Here is a 24,439-nt window from a genome sequence, read left to right on the forward strand (position 1 = left end):
TGTCTCAATAAAGTTGATTCAAATAAACACAGAGGGACGTCACACCACAATGGCAGCCAGCAGTACAGCTGTGACAGTTCTCACTCCAAATGGAAGAAGACAGACTATTAAAGTGTCGCCGAACACAGTTTTATTAAAGGTAAGTTTATGTTTAAGACGGTTATATCTACTTTTCTGACCAGGATTGGATAGAGGCGTTAGAGCATTCAGTTTATTTCCGAATTTGAAAAATAACCAAGTGCCTATAGTTAGCTTAGCTGACGTTAGCTAATGACTGGTCAGTTTCTAAAGTCTGTAGTCTCCTTCTGATTAATACTATAAGGTTCCTGTGTAGTGTGTAAGTAACGTAATAACAATTTGCATACGTGTGCTTCTCATAGGTGCTCGAGGACGTCTGCAAGAAACACGGATTTAATGCTGACGATCACGGTTTGAAGTAAGTCGTAGCCATTCGTTTTCAACAACTGTAGCTAGCTCGTCATTCACTGACACAGATTCATCATACAAGTCTTGTATTCATTAGAATAGCTGATAATCCATACATTTCAGTAGGGCTGCAACTATCGATTATTTTCTATTGTGCGTTTTAATGTTTATTTTAATTCCTAATAAATGCTACAAAACCTGTGGCTAGATAGGCACAAAGAAGTTGAAGGGTACTTTATATATATATATATATATATATATATATATTATTTTTTTGAATGTCAAATTAACATTGAGGTGCCCACAATGTTTAGATGCGCACTCTTTCTGTATACATTATGGTTGGTATGGTTATTATTAATCGGTTATTTTATTAAATTATCAATTGTTTTTTTTTATAATAGATTTAAACGAGTTAACTGTTGTCATAGCTGGCTCAGGCTATGGCAAACATCGGAGGTAGGAGACAGAGTAAAATGTTGAACATGTATTTATTATAAATTAGGCCTAGGTTGACAAGAACTAAAGAATGACTGGAGAACTGAAAGCAACATAATATAAGGCAATAAGGATCATGAGGTGTGGAGTCAGTAATAAGTGGTTTAAGTGTGGATGTGTGAAACATGGTGTGGTGCATGTGTGGATGGAAAGAATAACTCAAACATAATAATAAACAAAAGGCATGGAGGACAAGCAGGCAGTGGAGGCACAGATGTCGGGTCTGGATCTCTCATTATGAATGGCAGGGACTGCCTCCCCCTGGCCAGCCGGGGTGCATGATGGAGGGGAAAGGAACTGGACGTGGTTGGAATAACGTGTTCCTTCCACGCGCTAGCCTACGTCCAACCAGGGAAACTCCCCCCTGTCAGGTGTAAAAGAGCAACTTGGGCTGCGTCCGAATTGCTAGGGTTGTTCCCTACTCCCTATCCCCCATACGGGGATCCAGATTCTAGTGGACTCTATAGTGATGATTTCGGACAATACTCCCTGTATGGGGAGCACCGACTCTGACGTCAATATCGATAGAGGGCGCTGTAGTTCCGCGGGTTCATGTACTTTTTATTTGCATGAAATCCCCATTAGGTTTTTTCAGATCGCCTCATAAAGAACTGTTTGAAAAATAAACAAATCATCCCGGCCGTTTCACTCATTTGGATATGAAGATTCAACTGACTACAAGAAACCAATCAAAACGCTGCTGCTGAATTTCCGCTAGGAACAGACTGTATCAAATAAGTCTGGCTGTCACCTCCCTGCAAGGACAGTTTGTAAAGTTATTTTTAAATAGGTTAATGAAAATATGTTTGCAGGCATTTAGGCCTATATATCTATGATAAAAAGGTTATTTAGGATAATGGATATAGTCTAATATTAATTTATTGATAATAATCATAGGCCCATTGTTATGGGAAAACAGTGCACAACCTTGACAATATATGAAAATATCAGCAGCATGATTTAATCTTAACCACATGAACCCCCGCTAATCCTGGGGCGGGGGGGATACGGCAAAAATCGCCGATCTAAGCAACGCGCGACGTCCGTGTTGTGAGCTTGTATACTTTTACTTGGGTACTTTTGGTAAAGAATTACCAAAAGTAGCCGATCTACAAGCTCTGCTCACAATACGGACGTTTGGTGTTAACAGAAACAGCAGTCCAATAAATGACTGCCTACACAATGAAGTTTTAATGCATTTATCGCAATTCAATGAAATAATGTTAGATAGCATATTCATGGCAGGAATGAATGAATATTAATAAAACATATGTTCGGACACAATATGTGTCTCACATGCATGTATTTAGCCTACGTTTGTGATAAAGAATCTCACAAATATATTCTACAGCAAGCAACTGATTGCTCTCCTAACGTCATGCGCTGGGCCTGGGTGATACAATGAATCAGATTAGTAATACTATTGCAAACGAGTAGATTTATTATAAATAAAATAAAACAATTTCAAATAAATGCACAGATCATTTGTCTCGAGATCTGTAGCTTCGAGATCCGCCAGGGAAGAAAAGAGGGGAAAACGAAAGTTTAAAAAGTACATTTGTGTTGATTTCTTTCGCTGGTTCAACTTCTGCCTCTTCTGAGTTGGAGGGCAATGAGCGCATGCATGCAGAAGCAGCGCACGTGCGCAAACGCGTGCATGTGCGCTCAAGAGCGAGCTTGCGCAATGCATTATGGGGCAGATTTGCTTCGCTGTGTTTTTGTAGTGACCATCGGATGCTCCCTACAATTCCCGGTGCATTGTGGGATACTTCAGTCCACTACGTTAGGGTGCAAAAATGCTCACTACATATTCGGACACTATAACAAAATGGCGGAACCTCAAAGTAGTGCACTATATGGGGCATAGGGAATGATTTCGGACGCAGCCTTGGACACTCGGGCATGAAGGAATCATGAGTTCAAGTCCGTTGCTCTCCCTATGTCCCCCATATATGGGGAAACGGTTGGCGGAGGGTGTGTAAAGCCCAGGATCACATTAGATAATTGACACAGGGGTGATAAATGGGTTACAAAATCGTGGGATAAAAATTAAAAAACAAAAGAATGGCAGGGACATGGCTTTTATAGCTCTCTGGAGCCACTGGGCCCAGGTGCTCTCCAGTGAGCAATCAAGATGGAATGCCCCACCCAGGCTCGCCTATTAGGCAGGCACTCCCTAACCACTACACATACTGTGTGTATATGTGTGGGGCATCACACTGTTGCACCCCTATTGATTGATTGAAATATTTATTAACAGTTTGCAGAATTACAGTACATTTATGGAATGCATGCAATGTATAGAATATCAGCATTTTACGTTTACTGATAGTCTAAATTCAGAATGCATAGGACCAGAGGTGTATCAACAATAAGGCGAGGACAGTCGTCCGCCCGTCCAAAATCCATTTCTGCCAGGCCAAAATCCATACAATGAGAAAAAAGAGATGACAAAAACAAGACCTGAGAACTATTAGTGGACAGCTGATTGGCCGTTGCATTAGAGCAAGACCCCCAATCACCAATTGGAATGTAAATGCATGCCTTTCAGTCTTTGTATCCTACTCGTCTGGCAGGTATATGAAAACCTTTAGTGCTACGATTGTGTGCGGGGAGACGACAATTAACACATCTTGCCTGCCCAAAATGTAATTCCTGGAAACGCCACTGCATAGGACCTGGTGCTGATGTTTTTTGTTTGCAGCAAACATCTATGCTCCTTCCAACAGTAGCATTAGATTCAGTAATTTATTTACACCAATCTTGTTAAAGTATAGGGTGCTGAATACATTTCTTTTCTGAACTGCACAGATTCTTGGGGAAATAGTCGGCATGGTGAAAAATACCACCATGCAGTTTTACAAACAGAATCAGTCAATACAGATACACAGTACACACAGGCAGGTAACTCATTCGGACCAAGAGGTATAAAAGGTAGACTGGGATCAATTTGCTTTGCAGTTTGCTGGGTCTAGAGCGGATTTGGAAATATTGCATGACTGTATGCAATTTACTAGATACTAACTGGTATAATGTCCAGACATCTGTGTTCAAGGTTTTTTTTTTTTTTTTTTTTTTTTATTTTTTTACTGTTTGTGCTTGTGTATGGGTACATAAGGGTAACATTTGTTTATGATTCCTCTGATATTATAGCAGCAATAACATGTCCACATCTGCTTTTGTCTCTATATTGTTTATTTTTATAAGAAATAAGAAATACTCACTATTACCATGTCAGAATCATCTGCGTGAGCAGTTGGCAACCATCTGTGTGGTCATTCATGTGACCTGTCGCCATGTTTACTGCCCCATTGTCTCTGCTCTCAGTCCATTATTCCATACCCCTCCGGAACACACATTTTGTCATATACACACTTCTCTGTACCCATGGCAGATTTCAGAGGAATGTTCTGGACCTAACATTACAGTGGAGGTATGCCAGTCTGCCAAACAATGCCAATTTGGAGATTGTTGCAACTACCAGGAAACAGACTCCTGCTGATAGCCAGGTGGGTTTGATATGTTTGTGCACACTTATGCAGACACCAACCTGGTGTACCTATTTTACCTAAATAGCCTATTTTAAATTGTACTTACAAAAAAAATGCTGTTTAAGTGGCTAAACCATGGATGCTGTGAAGTCTCAGATAGACTAGTTTATATTACCGTAGTTGTTCCCACATGTTTTAAAATTCTCCAGCTAATTTGAGCCTGCTATTATTTCTTGGACACTGTTATATAGTGGCAAAGTGCTGGTAAAATGGATTCTGTTTGTATTTGGTTTTGGCATAGACCTACATGTATCTTTGGGGGGGGGTGTGTGTGGGGGGGGGGTGTCTTAGCAGGTAGTTTCATTAGAGAGGGTGTGGGTGAGCATGATGTGTCTCTAATACAGGTGATGCCATTGCCCGTTTGTCTGCAAGTTGCAACACTATACCATGGGTGCAATTTTCTTTTAAAGCCTACGGTACAGCAACCAAATTAGAGCTGAACATGCCAATGAATCATCCATTTATCTACTTTATCTAGTGTCTTGTACTATGTTTGTTTACTAAGCTGTATAGAACTATGCTTACTAATCACTGTCCTAGGCTGTGAAAACAAGAATGCTTATGTTTGTGTGTTGTCCAGGTGCGCATAGCTCTCCAGTTGGAGGACGGCTCTCGGTTGCAGGGCTCATTTTCCTGTGGACAGAATCTCTGGGACCTGCTCACACACTTCCCCCAGACCAGGTAGGGGTGTGTGTGTGTGTGTGTGTGTGTGTGTGTGTGTGTGTGTGTGTGTTTTTTCCTTTGTCTGCTTGTGTGTGCATCTGTTCGTACACATGTGTGTCTTATTTCACGTGTATCTGATTCCCCATGTAGCAAGTATCTGCAATTCTGGATACTGTTTAGGCATAAAGGCCTTGACAGATGGAAAGCATCAATGACTCGTGTCATATGCAGACACTTGGACGCTGTAATTGCACTGTACAGGGTTCCCACGGTCATGAAATTCCTGGAAATATTTTGAAATGAGAAAATATCATTGTCCAGTTGTGGGAAAGGTTTGGAATTCATCAAGGGTCCTGGAATTTATCAAATGTCTTGGAAAAAATATTTGGATATATCCAAATATTTGTAACATAAGTCATTTTTTGTGTGATTGCAGCCTAATGTGTACAGGACCTGACAAAAAGAACAGATCAACAAGCTCACAGCGTGCTGCAGCATGATCCTATGACCTAGGATAGGTGGTGTAGCAAAGAATTTGCCACAACATTTGGAATGGAATTATACCATTCTATGCTTTATTTTTGCTATACTGCCTGTCTTTGGGCATTGTACATAAGCGTAAGAGCGTCATTATTGCGCTGAATGATTGTTATATTGGCCTGGAATTTGTGTTAATATATATATATTCTGGAAATGTATTGGTAAACATGTGTGGGAACCCTGACTAATTATTATTCATTTGAATCTCGCTGCGTGCCCTGTTCTACAAGGGAGGCGCGCAAGCACACACAGCTGGTCTCCTTTGTGGTACAGTTTGGCTGGGGTAGTATGTTTCCAGCTGTCGTTTTTGTCTGTGTGTCTCTATTTAATGACATCACTGTGCCAGGGAAGCTTCCACTTCTCCGAAACGAATATCAGCCCCTCCCATCTGGAATACTCACTCTGGGAAAAAATGTTAAACGGAGTGAGAGAAAAACAGAGACTTTGATTTCCCAGCCTGACCCAATAAAACATTTATGTTTTATTGGGTCAGGCTGTCAGGCTGTTTCGTTTAATACCGAAACAGTACACTTTTTTTGTGAGTGGCAGTAGGAAACCTTATAGGGAGAGGATATATGGAGGCGAGATCGAGTGCTCCGGTGAGATTTAATTTTGATCTTTGATCCAGCCATGAGTTGGTCAGGAAAAGGGTGTCTACTCTAAAGCACAAACATTATCATAAATCAGAGTTTAACCAAAAGTTATGTGACATAAAGGAAGCCTAACCGTAAGACCAGAGGCCGATTGTACATATGCCTTCTAAACCAGTAGTTCTTTCTACCATTTTCCTCTTCCTTCATATCCTCATCCATCCTCTCCTCTTCCCTTCCTGTCTCCCTAAATCTCTCTGTCATTCCACAGTGTGTCGGAGCTGTGTGGATCAGGAACCACTCCTGTCTGTGTTTACATGAGAGACGAGGTACAATATTCTCCTTTTTAATCTCACATTTCAAATGTTGAGATAGAAATTCACCTGAGTCTTCGTCATTGTGTGTGTGTGTGTGTGTGTAGGTAAGTGGGGAGGAGGCGTTGAAAACGGCCACTTTGAAGTCTCTGGGACTAACAGGAGGGAGTGCCATCATCAGGTACCATCCTAAGTTCCATCCTCCGGATAAATGTAACAATCTAATATCTTGCGTGCAATATTGTGATTTATGCAAGGAATAATGTATAATGCGGTGGTAGTTGTTGAAAAAGAATGACGGACAGGATGTTTAAACGAAGACAAAGTTGAGGTGTTTAATCATTCTGAAGGCTGCAGCGTCATACATTATCCCACTTATTTCATTGACCCAAAAGTAACAATCCTTGCTTACGGTAATTATTTGAAAGTATTCCATAAGTGTTTTGCTGTCCGTCTGCCCAGCTGCAGTCGCTTCGGAAAACAAGGAAGTGAGTTGATCAAATGGACTACATTTTTGGTTACTGCATCGTCTACTTCTTTCTTCAAATGTTTTCAGAAACATTCTTGAGAGCAATGTTTAGTAAGTGACATGGTGTGTTTGTGTACATGTTACAGCATTAAATCCAGCAGCAGGTGCTCTGAGGCTTTGATTAGCAGTCTGTTATAGAGCGGAGCGGTCATTATCAAGAAATAACACACTGCTGAATTCAGCGATTGACCAATCAGAATCAAGCATTCAACCAAGCTGTGTAAAAGAATTATATGTTTTTAACTTTTTCGCTGCTATCTAAGTTTATAAACATAGCTAGGCTGTCGGTACCTAAAGGTGCTAACTACGCGTATGTCCGTATACTCCATATATGAAAGCAGCGACCGTCAATTTACCTTTTAGCATTGCTTCAGTTAGTATGGAGATCATCCATCCTCACCAGCTATGGGATTTTTAAATCCAGCTCCATTGAGCCTCCGTTATAACAGGATTTTCAAAGCGCTGCATCTCAAAAGGTTCGAGCTGTCCATGGTGAACCGTCACGCATCCGACGATCGTAAATAATTTGTGAGTTTGTATCGCATCGCTGAGCACATGTAACTGGTTGTAATGATATCTAAGGGGTCTGAGCTAATGACTGATCACTGTGCTCAAAACAAAAGCCCCCACCTCCCTGAATAACCCGGTAAGGAAGCAAGGATCATAGAGTTAGAGCGGACGGTGGCATTCCTTAGGTGTGCTTATGCTGCCACCTAGCGGCACCAATGAAGTTAATCATTCTATTTTATATTATAACTATAACCACAGTTAACCAGCAAAAACGGTTGGGTAACAAACCAGGATATCTAATGGCACACATCCCAACTACGCTGATGGTAATACTGTGCTACTGTCATACGCTTAATCACAATAAAGTTTCTGTTGCTGTTCATCAATGCTATTTGTGTATCTTATATAATGCTTTATATGTTTTTATGTGATGCTCCTTTCCCTGCTTTTTAAGGTTTTTAGTCAAAAAGAAAAAAGGCCCTGAAGAGGAGGATGATGGCGGCGATTTCATGGAAAGTGCTCCTACATCAACCAAGCCTGTTGCTAAGGAAACTCCACCTAGCCCCTCCCTCGATCCTGCCACCTCACGCCCTCAGCCATCAGAGGTAGAGGTGCCAGTCAAATGTCTCAGACCTGACAGTCCAGTTGAGACCCTGACGGATCCAAGCCCCGCCTCTAATGCCACCAACACACTTCCTGACGTTCCTGTGAAGCAGGAAGTGGGCCCTGGCCCCCAGACTGACGTTCTGCCTAAGGCCCCTCCCATAATGCCTAAGGCCCTGCCCATGCTGCCTAAGGCCCCGCCCATACAGTTGGATGATGGAGAGCTAGCCGGTCCTTCAGGCTTGAATTCCACTGACCATCCTGTCTCTTCCTCCTCGTCTTCCTCTGTCCCTCCTCCCACCTTTGTCCCCTTCTCTGGGGGGGGTCAGCGTCTGGGTGGTCCGGGGGGAGGGGGAGCAGCAGCATGTCCATCATCTTCACTCTCATCTCCGCCAGCCCTGGGTGTGTCAGTTGGGCCTCCCAAAGCCAAGAAGGCCAAACCCAGCTGTTCTACTGTCAAGGTGAGAGCTCTACTGCCTTGAAGATACATACATCAGTGATCTCTGGGTCTCGGTGCTCTTTGAAGGGGCTCCCCAGCTAAATTAGTTCATATAAATTTCCGATCTGCTACACACTCGTAACGTGTTCACACCACAAGTCGTTGTGAACTATTTTTCTTTCTTTTATTTTTGAGAGAGAATTTTGAAATAAGTTACAACACTCTTATGGTGGCTGCTAAATCTTTTTACATGGATGTCCGTGGCTAAATACACACCCGGATGGATTATTATCCAATCCACTAGTAGATGGGTGATTGTTGATGTTTAGTATACCTGACTTAATGCTATGTGATTTATTCCCATCTGGATGAATATACTGTAGATGGGATTAAGTTGGACGGATGGAAGAAGGGAGGGTAGAGGTGCGGGGGGAGATGGATGATAATTGGAGTGATATATAAACAATGTTATGAATTCTCACACAAATGTATATTTGAAGGAAGAATGTAAAACTGTCTTTTGTATTTTTGTGTTCAGCATCCTGCCCTCTCCAATCAGGAAGAGGACACGAGCCAGAAAGAAGGCTTTCTAGAGTTTCTAGAGGTAAAGTAGTCAGACATGGGCAATATAATTGTGCATCCGTCATGGGGGGGGGGCAGCACAGCACAGCACAAGTGAGATTTCAAGGCAGCAACGCATCACTCTTCCATGCCATGGGCTATAGACTGTAAGGCTATGAAGCAATATAGAACTGGGCATAACGGATAAGGGATCTCTTAAAGGCAATGGCATGTGGCACGGTGATTGGTTTAATTATTGTAACGCCCAAACCACACCTACAGTATGCATAATGTAACAGTAGCGGAGGTGTTTCCCCAAATAGTGTATTTAGAATGCTCAAACGAAAATGGAGCCCTAAGTGTTTGGCAAAACCATCCCATCACTTGGAAAGTCACCTCCAAAGATTGGTTGTACCAGAATGACTACAGCTGTGTGTCATTCGTAGCACATGATGGACAAAGACCTCTATATTTGAACAGAAGTATACATTTTTATTTGAAAGACTATGCACTGGCTGAGCCACCAGACACCCCAAGAGAAGTGTAATTACACTATTCTGTATTACTACTGACCGTAGCCAGTGGCTTATTGAGATTTAAATTAAATTTAAAACTCACCACTGAGACAACTAAAATTAAGACATTTCCCCCTCTCTTTGTCTTTCTCTCACTCTCTCTCATTCCACCTCTAGCCAGTGGAGAGGGAACCCCTAGTCTATCACTTGGACTCCACCGATCATCCCCATGGCAAAAACCACCAGGACCTGCCCGAAGAGTTCTTTGAAGTGACTGTGGATGATGTGCGCAAGCGCTTTGCCCAGCTGAAGAGTGAGAGGTGAGTCTGTGCCCAACTGCATAGTGATGGTATGCATTGTAAGTTTAGACCCCACACGCTAATCCTGTTAGCCCAGGATCCAGTCCCACCGGAGCCTCCACTGCTCTCTGCCAACATCAGAAATATCCAATGAAAAACCCCCCACTGTTTTCTGTTGCAGTTGTCTTAAATATACCAGGTCATGGTCATTATATCCACTAGGCTGGAAAAAGATTATGTTTTCTCCCCTGTGTGTCTGTTTCTGACTGTTTGCTCCATTGTGACACTGGTGTTGGTTAATGACTGTACTGTCTCTTTCAAACTTCATCAAGAGGCAGATTTTATGATGTTATTGATGTCATTTCTAGGCAACACTGAGTAGATCTACAAGATGACTTGGCTTGTACCTAAAACGCATATTAAAAAAAGAAATACAGACAGAAGAAACTCTTTGACCAAATTAATGTTAGCCATGGCATAGCTAAGTACAATGCACAATTTCTTAGTATCGAATTGATTATTTGCACTGGAAAACAATTTAGATCATTATTATGTTGATTCTTACTATTGATTCTGGCTGTTTACAATTATCGATGTAATTGGATTGTTGGAATTCAAATCGATGCGTAAATTCATAAAAGTACCACAGGTTTTGTGAAATCCCTCAGTTATCCTACTTTCTGCTTCCCGTTTCTCTTAGAGGTCCAGTTCTGTCCCATGTAGCTGAAATGTTAAACTAAATACAAAAACAAATCTTCAAACGGACCAGAATCAATACCACAGAACCATGCATTCCATACAGGGAGGGGGTAATTACCAGGTCCGTGTGTGTATACTGTATCTTTAACTTCCAACCACAGACACAAACACACTTCTCTTTCTAATCCTCTGCTCGTTTTTCTCGTCATCCTCACTGGCTGCCTCACGGCAATGTTGCTACCGTGCAAACCACTGGAATCACCAGGGGTGGAATTATAGTGACCACAGTTATCTGTCTCTGTTAGACAGATGCACCAGTTATCTCTCTCTCACACATACTGTATGCATGCACAATTTGCACATGCACACAAACTTAACAGCATATTCTCCATTTCAGTTACTTTCTCTGCCCTTCCTTCCAGCACAGTCTTTTCTCACTTTCTGTCTTGCCGTTTGTCTGTCTCTTTCTGGAGGATCATTGTTGTTTTTTTTTGTTTTTTCTGAACATCCAGCCAAATGCCAACTACAGTATCATGAAAACTCATGAATGCCAACTATAAGCGTCATGCTATACATAAGAATGTGATGTTATAGGTATATCGCTCTTTCTCTTGTGTCTAGGCGAGTGTTGGAGGAAACTCCTCTGATGACAAAAAATTTAAGAGAAGCCCAGATGAGGGAGAAGATGGAAAGATATCCTAAAGTGAGTAACAGTCATAAAGCAGCTTAATGATGATGCCATTATCTAGTTTCTTTACAGATTTCAGCTCACCAGTAACATTTGTTAATTTTGACCAAATAGTTCAAGCTTATCATATCATCTCTGTCCTTTTATTACTCTTCCTCAACCAGCGCAAATAAAGCCTGGGAATGTGGTATAAAGTTTAAACCACTTTCGGCAACGTGTATTTCCAGGTAGTTGTGAGGGTTCAGTTCCCAGACAGACATGTTCTACAGGGATTCTTCAGACCTCTGGAGACGGGTAGGTGTGTCTCTGTGTGATTGTCAATGTGTAGCATGTGTGTACATAGCGTATAATTGTATGTGTATGTGTGGAGATTTCAGGTGTGTGATGTGTCTATCTATGCATGTACTCAGTCTGATGATATTTTCATATGGCTAGCCACAGGAATGGCTACGATGATAAATCTAGCTGTGGTTCAGCCACAGATTGTTAGACAGGGACCCAGCTCTGTAATTCAATAGATTATACTCTTACCTGCCTCAGACATAATACAGACTAAACTACCGGGGTTAGGAACAATTAGGGAAATTCCAATTGACAAATCATCTATGGACCACAGAATGAGTTTGATGTGTTTATTCAGTGGTTTGATACTGTGTGTGTTTGTGTTTGTGTGTAGTTTCTACCCTGAGGAATTTTGTGAAGAGTCACCTGGAGGACCCCCAGCTGTGTTTTTACCTGTGTAAGTCCTTGTTTCATTGTAAAACTTAAATTCAGGTGCCAGAGACGGCACAGCAGTTTAAGTACAGATTAGAAGTCCAGTGGACAAAATATCTACTGGAAGAGTTGAAAATGCTTTCCAATTTCGATGGTCTCAAAGTAAAACCATATTGAAGGCTATCTGTCATGATCGATGGACCATCATCCATCGATGATGACAGCTAGCCTTCATCCAGTCCATTGGTACATTACCGTAACACTTATGATGCTAAAGATGTGTCCATATGTCCTATCAAAGAAACCCGTGGTGTGCCTCAGACGTGTTGACACGTCTTAAGGTCTTTTATAATGATATAAAACGGGATCGCTAAAATTTTGCCTTGCTCAGTGCTCCCAGAGCTGTTTTGCTGCGCACGCAGCCATAAACTTCCTTATTGTCGCCACCAGGCCGAAGGCATGGGGAGAGAGTATGTTTTGCCCTCCGTCCGTGTGTGTTTGTGTCTGTCCGTCTGTTAAAGGCTAATCTCCGGCACCGTTAACCCAGTCGGTGCCAAATTTTGCACGCACACTCCCTGGATGCCAACGATGAACCTTTTTCATCAACGGCCTGTTATAGTGCCACCAGGAGGCCGAATTTTGAAAAACACATTTTTTAATATTACTCCCCCAGAATCCAGATTCTGTCCAAAAATCCCGCAAATCGTTACACACTATTTTCATTGTCATGTGTTCAAGACGGATCTGTCCGATATTTCATATTCCATCCTAATTGGCTTTTCACATTGGCCTGTTATAGCGCCACCAACGGGTGGATTTTTGCAAAACACATTTTTGGAACAAAATGCCTCAAATGATCCAATCCAAGAAGAAATGGCACCCTTTTCACATTGGCCACCAGGAGGCCACAACTTGACCTGCCCTGGTGGAGACCTGTGCCCGAGGGGCACTTTATCTAGTTTACTCTCAATCTACGCTGCCTCTGTGCAGATTGATCATAACGGTGATGTTCTGTCCCAATTTCTGACTTCATCATGCATCTCATTTAGAATATTAACGCTTCAGATCAGTTTTACGATGGCGATGTATAAAGGAAGATTTCACCTCTGTTTTGAGGAAAGATGAAAGGCATTACTGACTCAGCCAGTTGATGTTAGACGGTCAATTATACATTTGTAATGAGTGAAAAACATTGTCTTTACAGTTATCGTTCCTCCTAAAACTATCCTGGATGATCCATCGGCCACAATGTTCCAGGTAGGAGTCCTCCTTGTCTCTCATCCTTTTAGCCACTCTGGCAATCACTGAGTCATCTACGGTACCAACATAAGGAACTGTTCTTTAATCACTGAAGCCCTATACCTTTCATCGTATGACGAATAGTGTAAATAGCCAGCTACAAGCTCACAACGCGTCGCACTGCAATGCGTTGCTGTCTTGTAGATCTGTATTTTTGCCTTGTATGTATTTGCTCTATATATTTTTTGTGATGTTTTAGTGGTTAATGTGTGCATTTTGATAGTCCGAGATGATCGGTCAGTGTGTCACCAAAATGTTGTTTTTGTTAGTTCGTGATAAATGGAACGGAGCACAAAGCAAGTAATTTGGAAGTTCTGAAGCTCATACATCTCCACAACTACACTGCAGTATTAATTCAACTCCTACGGATCAATTTTTACATAGTTACATTAAAACTTTATTGTACAGTGTACAAATGACACACACACACACACACACACACGTGCGGACCATGCGGACCATGCGGCAGGGTTGATGCTGTATTAGTTATTGTATTTGTAACAATCTAAATGTTAGGAGAATGTGAGAAACTCCCAGAGTTTCTTCTTCTCTCTTGTGGTTGATGTGTCTACACAGATACTGTACTGTGTGTGTGTCCAGGGAATAAGAATATGGACCATTTGAATAACAACACAGCTCTCTGTATTTTTTCCTCTCCCTCCCTTGCTGTGGTGTTGTCGCTTTGTCCGTTTCTCTCTACCCCTCTCCTTCTTTTTGTCTCTTTGTTTTCTCTTCAGTGCTTCTTGTGTGAAAGATGTACTCCATGTTGGCTGTTTAATTCCCCCTCCTCTGTACCCCAGCCCCAACCCCTCTCTCTCTCCCCCCCCCACCCCACTCTGTCTTTCTGTATTAAGGACTTAAAAGCGTCTGATCACAAACGCATCACACACTCACTTTCTGTTTTGAACTAAAAGACACATGCTGTAACATCTATCTCACACACTTTGTGTCACTTAACCACATGAACGAATTTAACTTCTCTCTCTCTCTCTCTCTCTCTCTCTCTCTCTCTCTCTCTCTCTCTCTCTCTCTCTCTCTCTCTCTCTCACACACACACTTTAATCAGTTTGTGTCATGACAGGAAAGGAATGTTTCCCAACCCACAATCCCTTTGATACCAGCCCCCCCCTCCTCCTCCCCTTACTCCCTCATCTTTCTCTCCTCTCTTCCTCGTGTCCGCCCCCCCCCCCCCCCCCCCCACACACACACACACACACACACATAGACTCTTCTCCCTGTCCGTCCCTCCCTCATCCATCTTCTCTTCTCTCCCGCTCTCCATCAGGATCTACACTGCTCTCGCTGACTGGCTTTCATACATGCATGTACACACTCACCCACCTCTACACAGGCATCGCCACACACACACACACACACACACACACACACACACACACACACACACACACACAGTGATGGATGGCTGGGTAAATGGTCTGTTCCCTGTAATGCAGGGAACAACAATAATTATATAATGTATAATTGGTTCCATGCTGTGTCACACAATGAAAATATTAGATCTACAAACTCACAAGATGCAAAGCATTGAGCTTCCAGATCTCGGTGTGCAACACCGGCGTGCAACGATGTATAAATCTGAGTTAACGCATATTTGCTTTGCTCCGTTTGTCTTGTATGACTGCCTGTGTGTCTTGTCTGTCAGTCTGTCTGCCTGCCTGCCTGCCTGCCTGCCTGCATGCCTATCTGTCTCTCTCACTGTGAATGGGTGGAATGTGTGTTGTTCCTCTGTAACGTAGCAGTTTTCTGCTCAAAGGACTGTAATAATAGCAATTAGGCCACCCTGTCCCATTTTAGCAAGCAAGTTAGAGGAGACGAGGCTGTGTGTGTGTGTGTGTGTGTGTGGGGGGGGTTTGGGGGGTAGTCTACATGCGTTGCCGTCTAAGTCATACGCCTATTTATACTTTGTTTTACAGCATGTTGCTCATCAAAGCTTTTCAACTGAAAATATTATTCAGTTCCAAATTGCGTTATTTTGGACTGAGTATGAAGGTGTCCGTTTACTTGTTCTGAACCTTGGACAATCAGAGGCAGACTTGTAGCCCTGCCTGTGTCTGTCTGTTTCTCTCCCTGGTAATTGTAAGGTATCCACCTTCACCGCCAATTGGAACCATTAAGGCCATTATCGTTAAGGAGTTTTGTGCTTCAGGGGGTGAAAGTGTTTTTCACTAACACAGTTTGATTGGTGCTCATTTCGTGGTTTGAGCTTCAAAGAGAAGCGGTTTGCCGGTTTAAATCCCTGAGCAATAAATCACCCTCTTGGATATGAACGTGTCTTTTTGGTTGTGTTGTGTAACAACACTCCATGTGTTTGTGTGTGCTGCTTCCTAAGGAGACAACGAGATCTACTTTTATTTATGTATTAATCTTTTACATATCAAAGGTCCCGTCTAAGTTTACGCCTCCATTTCTCAACATGAAAGATGCTCATACATGCCACTAAATTAACATATTGTGCACTACTGTGCAAACAGTGGTTTTGACGCGAGTGTCTTGGAACAGCTCAAACAACAACATCATGGCAGTGTTGTGGATACATATTTATTCAATATGCATTTGCCTTTTCAAACTGTTGTTTTATATCCTGATCCTGAATAATGTGTTGGCCTTTCATCTGTTCTGGGCTCTATCTCTCTCTTCACTGTCTATAGGCCAACCTGTTCCCTGGTGCACTGGTGTATTTTGGCACTGATGTTCTAAAAGGTTTGTGCTTTCATACATACTAGGGGGGGTAATGTGTTTTTGACAATACCTCAATATTGATATTGTGGTGATGACTATAGGTCCTTTCACAAAATATTTACACTGATATTTTTCGTAATAAAAATCAGTCAGATAACAATGAGAATATATTAGGCGCAATCGGTAGCTATGTTGCCTCACATCTAGAAGGTAATATATCAGTATATTGCCTAGCCGCACATATTGGACTATAAATTATACACAAATGTGCACATACTCTTCGGTATGTATCATATAATAAAATATGAATTGATTGTGTGTGTGTGTGTGTGTGTGAAATTGTTGTGTGCTTGTGTGTGTTGTGTGCATCTGTTCTCCACAGATCGTTACTTACAGAGTGCTGTTGTAGAGTCCCAGGTCTCTGCTCTGCAAGCCAATGAGTCCATTGCCAGGTACAATACATGTACTACACACACACACACACACACACACACACACACACGGTGACACACCTTTATTTTCAATATGCGCTACTTAATACAGTCAGATCCTTTACCTGAGCCACAGACGCATAGGTTGACGGTTTCTACTAGCCTGGCATGGCCAGATTAATATCACTGCATATATATTGGTCTGGAATCTCTGTGTGGAACCTGCATTTCCATGGGGCGGATAAAAAAAATAGAATGCCTCTGGGGATAAACCCGCCCCATATTTGCATACTGGGCCCTGGTTTGTCCCTCACTACTCCGGAGTGAGTGTGGTTGGTCAATCACAACTGAGCGGTGCCATGCCAGACCAAACCTTTTTTTTTCTTTTTTTTTTCTTTTTCCCGTGGGCCACAGATGGCCCGCGGGCCGCTAATTGGGGAACCCTGCACTAGCTGTTCATTTCCTATGTGCATATAGAGGGATTTCTACAATAGATACCACTGTATGCTGTACTAATGTAGCTCACATGCATGGAGTATTGTGCATGCTTGTATTCCACAGTAGCCAGGGCTTATGTTCTTTCCATGTCAATGCTGTTCTCAGTGGAATCTCTTTGAGGTTCAGCTTAAACAGCAGGTGCCCCATGCACCCTTGTTTAGTCTGACACACACACACACACACACACACACACATGCATACAGTACATGCACATACTTTTCCAGACAATCTAAAGATACGTCTGTAATCCACGTAACTCGAGAACCGTTCGTCTCACCGAATTCAAATTCGACACACGCATTCCACACCATCACAGGGAGTGCAGTGCCCGGTTTCGAGTCCGTTTCTGGGCCAGATCACCCCTATATCGCCATATATGGAGCTGGCCTGTTCTGACATCACAACACTTCATATTTGTATTTTTATAAAATATTAATCTGTGCTCGCACTAAGAAAATTAATCCACCGCATGTTGATACACAGCCTAGAGTGAGGCTAGACTACAGCTATGGAGGACAATCACTTCCGGGTCGGGCGGATGAGGCTCTTCTTTGCTTATTTCGCGCATTACACTGGCCTCATGAAAATATGTTGGTATACGATGCTCACATTAGCTATAGCTGATTTTCGCTACCTGAAGGGAAATGGAGGGGTTTATCCAAATAATATAGAGCACCTACGTTTGTCGTCAATATTGGTAGAGGGTGCTAAGTCCACAGGTTCATGTACTTTTTATTTGCATTGGAATCCCCATAGGGGGATTTTAGATCGCCTTATACAAGAACTGTGATTGGAGAACAAAAGCAAATCGTCCTGGCCGCCACAACTTATAAATCTTTCCGGACAAGTGCATTAAAAATGTACAGTACAAGTGGTACATCTTCTCTCACTTTTTCTGTGACGCTCCTAGCAGCCAACAATATTGTCTGGCTTTCCTAATAATCATCTTTCAAATATTGTTGTCCGCCATTCCGTTTTAGGAAACCCGATCCTTGTGTTATTCTGTGGCTTGTTTCTTTCTTTCTTTTAAACGGCAACTGGCCATCATCACGTCTTTCTTTGTGCTAAATGAGCGATCAATCTTATAGCTCGATGATTATATGAACAGTTTAAACAAGTCTTAAAATCAAATCCATAATATGAATTAAAAAACCGATGCCCTATTCAGCAAATAGATCTGTCCTATCCGCACACGGTTAGCAGACTGACTACATCGGCATTTCAACTTCAGCACTGCGTGTGCACTCACCCAATAATTAATTCCTAAGACTTGGAGTGGTTTTGGGGACGTGTTTTATATCCATTTGAAAGTTCTGGCAGAAAACGTGTATTTAGTAAATTATCTCCACTTTTCCACGAGCTGCCATGAAACAACATTCTTTCCGGCAAGGGGCCCGGAATGAGTGCAGAACTGAAAGTCTGAAAATATCAAAACTTCCTTTTAGGAAGCACAAATGTGTGGGGCACACAATTGGCAAGTGGTGATGCATTTCCCTAACCTGACGCTGCCAGATCCAAAAAGCTTGCTACACAAATTTGTTTCACAGCTTATTTGGATCTGGGATCGCGGAAGCAAATTCGATGACGGGGCTGTTCCTTTTTTTCAAGATACATGGTAGATGATTGGATGGGAGCGTCTGTCTATCACCGTGTGGGCGTGCAAACACAACCAATCATATCGACGTGTCTATATACCGTCACATCCGCATCCCGCCTTTAGCTCACGCTGATTGGTTCGGTACGAAGCAGATCTGACTCAGGGCTCAACTCCGTCAGAGATCCCAGATGAGTGTTGTGTTGGGGAATATGTTTCCGTAATACCGCCCTCATCTGGCAGCGTCAGGTTAGCATTTCCCCACACCAATGACAACCCGAAACCTGTCAATTGTTCGTGCTTCTCAAACATCAACTGTTTCCAAAGGAAGTTTTCATATTTTCAGTCCAGATTTTTCTCATGAAAATGTGATGATATTTTACTTTAATTAATTATTGGGTAGTGCATATGCAGTAGTACAAGTTTAAATACTAACAAGGTCAGACTGCTAACGTGTGCGTGGATAGGACCCATCTATGGCTGACTGTATTTGGAATACATGAAATGTATTTAAGATTAGACATTCTATGGCTATTAACTTGTAAACTGAGAATATTCATCTAATATTCAAACATGTATTCACCAAAACCAACTTACAGTTAGTTGATTTAAAATGCATTTGTGTGTGACTTTTGTGCCCGGACAAGTGAATGGGAAATGTACTTGTCCGAAGGACAAGTGCTCAAAAAGTTAATTTCAAGCTCAGACAAGCAACCTGGACCATGTAAAAAAAAAAATCTTAAATTCTATTCATTTTTAATGAACGGAAATAGACAAGGACATACAGAAAGCAAAAAGACAAACAATCGAACATTACAATATGTGTTGCCAACTCGGTAAATAAAAAGTAAAAACAGTAGATAAATGCTATGATTGTAGGAGATCACACACAGACAGGATAATAATAAAATGCAAACATTATGTGAGCGTACATACACACACACTCACACACACACACACACACACTCACACGCATACACCCCCACACACTCTTACCATGTAACATTTAATCTTCATATTCACCTTGTACCATGCGGCACTAAGATTCATAACAAATGCACCTTTCAGAACACATCACTGCACGCTGTATGCTGCAGTCGGTTGGTTTTCATTGGCAGCTCGCAGGCTTCAACATTGGCACATTTTCATTTATAAAGCCATTCTGGGTGACTTGCCGTCTTATATTATATCTAAATTCGACCTGGTCCAAAACGGCCTAAACCTCAGGTCAAATGCTTGGCTGCGGTGTGTAGTGCCAGCATTTAAATCTGAGGGGGGGCAAAAAATGTCTGGCCTTCTTTGGCCCTTGGTCGTGGAATGACCTACAGTCCAGAATAAAACTGGCTTTGAAAGTTCCTTTGAGAACTTTCAAAAGGATCATCTTTGATGTACAATCCAACACTTGCACATGTCGGGATATGTTCTAGCTTATTTTCATGCCTATATATCTATTATATCGGCTAATTTCGTGGAGTTTGTGTATATTTGTGTATACTGTATGGTGTATTTTGCCCTGCTACTAAAAAGAAAAAAGTAGGACAGGTGACTTGTTGTATTTATGTATAGGTATTTTAAGGTGTAAGGATGTTGTAGTTGCTGGTTCAAAATGTAACTTTGATGATGTTGTATTGAAGTGTAATTTTTATTTCTGCCTCTTGGCCAGTTCCCACTTGTAAAAGAGACGCAGTCTCAATGTGATTTTTACTGGTTAAATAAAGGTTAAATCAAAATAAAAATATTTGTATTTGTATTTGAATCATCTCCCTCGTTCTCAGCTGTATACCCAGGTCCTCAGTGCCCACCCAGCCCTCCAGCCTGGTCCGTGAAAAGCCCAGCCTCCCTCCTACAGATGTCGTGGTGGCGAACAGTGGTCCCAGACACGATGAAGATGTGGACCCCCCCTCCGCACACAACCAGGAGCCCAAACCCAGCAGAACTGACACTGGCAATGTACCGAAATGGCTGAAACTACCAGGTGAGAATGAATACTGGTGATAATATCTTTATCCCCATAAATACACATTCCTTCATACACAAGCATACACTTCCTCAGACACAGACCCTCCATCTGCGGCCCAGCTAGAGAGCCTCTCTGGGCCACATCATAGAACATCTAGTCATGTGGTCAGAGAGACTTTGTGATTTGATTTAGAATATCACTACGATATCACATTCTTTCTCTGCCTTCTTTTCCCTTTTCTATTCCTGTCTCGCTGTGTCTTTCTCTGTCGCTGCTGCCAGGGACAGTCTCTGTGTCAAAGTCCTGTGTCTCTTGAAAGCCTTTGTTTTCTCTTTCATGAGAGAAGTTAAAGAAAGAGCCTGATGCTTATGTTATAGACTCCATGTGTGGAGATCATAGCGGAGAACACACACACACACACACACACACACACTCGGACAGCGCTGAGTCGGCTCAAGCGAACTTCACAACGCTCAACACGACAACTCGCTCGTTTTAGTTCGCTCTGTGGTGTCTCGTGGCACAAGTTCGCTTGAGGCGGCGCACCTCCGTCACGCCGCGTCACGGTCTAGTAACCCACTGTCGTCACTCACTGGTATTGAGAGGAAAAGACACTTCACGTCAAGGACCCCTTCTAAATCCCTAAATGTTGTAAACTGCTGTCATGTCCTCAACAGGTAAGAAGTAAGGACACCACCGCCCGTCACTGGGAAGACCGACTTCTACCACTACCCGTGAGGGACATGGTGTGCTTTCGAGACTGTAGTGCTGCACTTAACCTGGCTTCTGCTTCAATCCCACATACTGTACTGCACTATAATTCCAGGCTCAACTTTATGATTGCAGAGAACTTAGTCCATTACGGAACAAGCCTGCACTTATTGATTTAATGATTGAATAAATGCATTTCCATTACCATTACCATGGAAGTTGTTTTGTGGATTTATTCCCACAAGTTGAGAGTTCACAGGAGGTGCCGGTGGTAAAAAGATTTTTACCATTTTATTTGTGTAAGTTTGTACAGTTGTTTAAATAGTGTCTAAAAATACATAATGTAAGTTTGCTTTATGCCGTGGTGGAAAGTAACTAAGTACATTTACTACAAGTACTGTACTTAATTTAAATGTTGAGGTAAGGTGGTGCGGAATCTCCCCCCTGTTAGACTTAGACTCCTCATGCATTTAAGGAAACATGAAGTCAGTCAGTTGCTCTCCACAGGTTGGCAGAGGGAGTGTAGCGCCAAGGATTACACTAGACAATTGACACTGGGTGGAAAGAAATGGCTTACACAAATCGTGCGATAAAATTTAAATAAAAAATAAAACGTTGAACTAAATGGCAGACAGCAGCTCACAGATCTAATGGCAGCTCACAATGCAACACGTAGTGTGCTTAAACGGTAGATGAGCTATTTTCGAGAAAGAAAACGTCCATAAATGTTTGAATAATATGGGCTTTTTCCTTTTACTAATCTGAGTACTTTTTTCCACCACTGGCTTTACGTTTGAGCTTTAAGATGCATAGAGTATTTGATCAGTTATTTCCAACAACTGAAGTATTATTTCAAATCCTAAATACAATTCAATGACTGCCTTCTGGCCTTCCCAAGCAAAGCTGGCATTATACTGTACATCACATGCTTGGGGTGGCTTTTGAGGCAGGGGGTATTAGTGTTTTGTAAGCCTTAAATTAGTTAATAAAAAGTAAAGCTTGAGTAACCTTAAACCCCATCAAGTTCCCACTCCCCTCTGCCATAGTCTGGTGACGCAAGGTTACCTCTGCCCCAAGTGTGTTTGATGAACAAAGCCAAAGACTGGTAACTTTTACAGCATTTTGCATGCTGACAAAAATGATTATAGTTATGTGTGGCATCAAGTTGACCTCTACTGGCTGCTATTGTATATGGACGGACATTTTCTTTTTCCTATTATTGTCTTTATCATGGTTACTGTTACTACATGCCAGAGAAGCCGAACAAAGATAATCCATACTCCAGCTCAAGATATAACATACAATAAATTACTTCGAACCACAAAAGAGACGATACGTTTACACTGAAACAGAATTATTTTAAAGAGCCGTGTCTGGCTAGACATGGGATTAATCTAGGGCCTAGGAGTAGCACACTTCTGTCAGGCTTCCAGCAGAGCCTGTGTGTGTGTGTGAGAGAGCGAAAGAGAGGCTCAACATTTTTTAGGTGCCTTCCTGCACCCATGGTGACTACCACTTTGATCTAACAGAACACACATTCCCACAACACATACATTTGTGCAGTCTCTCTTGCACGCTTGCATGCATGCGCGCGCACTCGCGCACACACAGATTATGTACACCCTCTAGATATCTGACAGTCCAGTCATAATAGTAGTAGCTGCATGTAGACATTTTAATATCCTACACACACATCCTCTCAGGGCTGCTCTCTCAGCTGAAGAAAACTTCAAAGAGTGTGGACTAATCATAACAGATACTGGTGATGTTACTGACCATGATACAGGACACCCCCCCCCCCCCTCCATTAACATACGGTTGAAGAAATACAGAAATAAGCAAACGAGGAAATAAATAAATATATGGGGGAAGGGCAGCTGTGGTTTATCTCTGCCTGACTGCCTCAGTTGGTAAGGACTATATGTCACTATGATTATGTCAAAACTTTGTTTGATTAGAAAGGTCTTGAAGGAAAGAAGAGACTGACGACAAACTTCACTACAAGAGTGAGTTAATTGACCAGAAAACGCAAACCTAAAATGTGTATGTATTGTATTGATTCATTTATTTTTTAATTAACACGGATGCCTTAATTACTTTGTCCTCTCCCCACCCCCTTTTCAGTTTTCACGTTGATTTAATAAAGAGCCAAATCATCAGTTGGAGTTGGACTTCACCATTATTCCAGCTGGGTCTGCTACAAGCTCTGGTCCTAACATTTTGTTTATCTGTTTTAAATCTGGTATTGTCCATTATATTAGATCTATTCTGAGTAGGTCCTGGGAAAAAGTCGAATGCCTACTAGACTGGAGCGATGGCGCCCTCTACTGGCTACACTGGGAACCAAGTTAGTGAAATTCCACTGCACACTTGTTTTAAAGGTAGTTAAAGTGATATTTGGTTAAAACAAAACGTTTTTTGTTAAAATGTCAAATCACTATATTCTGATAGTAATCATTGCTAAAGCTATTGCTTTTGATGAATTGAACAAGGTGGACCCTCTTGTAAACAAGTGTAAACGACTGTTAATAAATATTCAATCAATCAATTGGGTTGTCGGACAACCCAATTGATTGGGGGGGATTCAGATTTTTATGGGGGCCAGTTTCGAATTGCAGCCGTCCGTAGGTGCCCTTTGAGAGCGGTTTTGAAGGAGTCAAGGGATTTGCATGTCTTAATGACCACATTTTGGTGGCATAGGAGCGGAAATAATTTAGTCCCTTGTTTCTGCAAACTGTTAATACATATTTCAATCAATAGAGTGTTCAATATCAGGAATCTCCCCTAGCTGTCTCTCCAGCTCTAAACAGAAAATAAAATGTCATGTAGGTGACAACATCAGTACCAATCAGAAGAAAGTAGCCATTTATAGTGTTCCAGCCTCCAGGTCCAATTTTGCCTGCTCTTTTCATTATGTCATCACTTACAATTGCACTTGTTTAATCTGCATCCTGGCTAGACTTGAGTTCTCTATCCTGATTGGTTTAATCTGTATCCTGGCTAGACTTGAGTTCTCTATCCTGATTGGAGAAAATGTATGCATTTTCTGTTTAATAAAAAGCTGGAGAGACATGGAGACTCCTGTTACTAAACAAACACTATAGCAA

General features: G+C 42.0%; 1 protein-coding gene across 1 annotated transcript; it reads left to right on the top strand.

Moving 5' to 3' along the window:
* On the top strand, positions 1-21,540 carry aspscr1 (ASPSCR1 tether for SLC2A4, UBX domain containing). Its single transcript, XM_080760205.1, has 17 exons — positions 1-139; positions 381-436; positions 4,319-4,433; positions 5,056-5,156; positions 6,540-6,597; positions 6,690-6,763; positions 8,076-8,685; positions 9,202-9,267; positions 9,917-10,059; positions 11,359-11,440; positions 11,653-11,719; positions 12,102-12,164; positions 13,344-13,396; positions 16,108-16,159; positions 16,521-16,590; positions 20,437-20,636; positions 21,299-21,540. Exons 1-17 carry the CDS (start codon positions 50-52, stop codon positions 21,307-21,309), a joined length of 1,911 nt encoding a protein of 636 aa, XP_080616331.1. The 5' UTR covers positions 1-49; the 3' UTR covers positions 21,310-21,540.
* The last annotated feature ends 2,899 nt before the right edge of the window (positions 21,541-24,439 follow it).

This window comes from Protomyctophum bolini (genome assembly GCF_963924005.1).
Source record: "Protomyctophum bolini genome assembly, chromosome: 3".
NCBI lineage: Eukaryota > Metazoa > Chordata > Actinopteri > Myctophiformes > Myctophidae > Protomyctophum > Protomyctophum bolini.

Bases quoted from the DNA above. Each gene is read 5' to 3' on its own strand.
- aspscr1 (XM_080760205.1), top strand. From the start codon at position 50: ATGGCAGCCAGCAGTACAGCTGTGACAGTTCTCACTCCAAATGGAAGA. The intron at 6,598-6,689 runs GTACAATATTCT...GTGTGTGTGTAG, and splicing joins GTGTTTACATGAGAGACGAG to GTAAGTGGGGAGGAGGCGTT. The intron at 11,441-11,652 runs GTGAGTAACAGT...GTGTATTTCCAG, and splicing joins AGATGGAAAGATATCCTAAA to GTAGTTGTGAGGGTTCAGTT.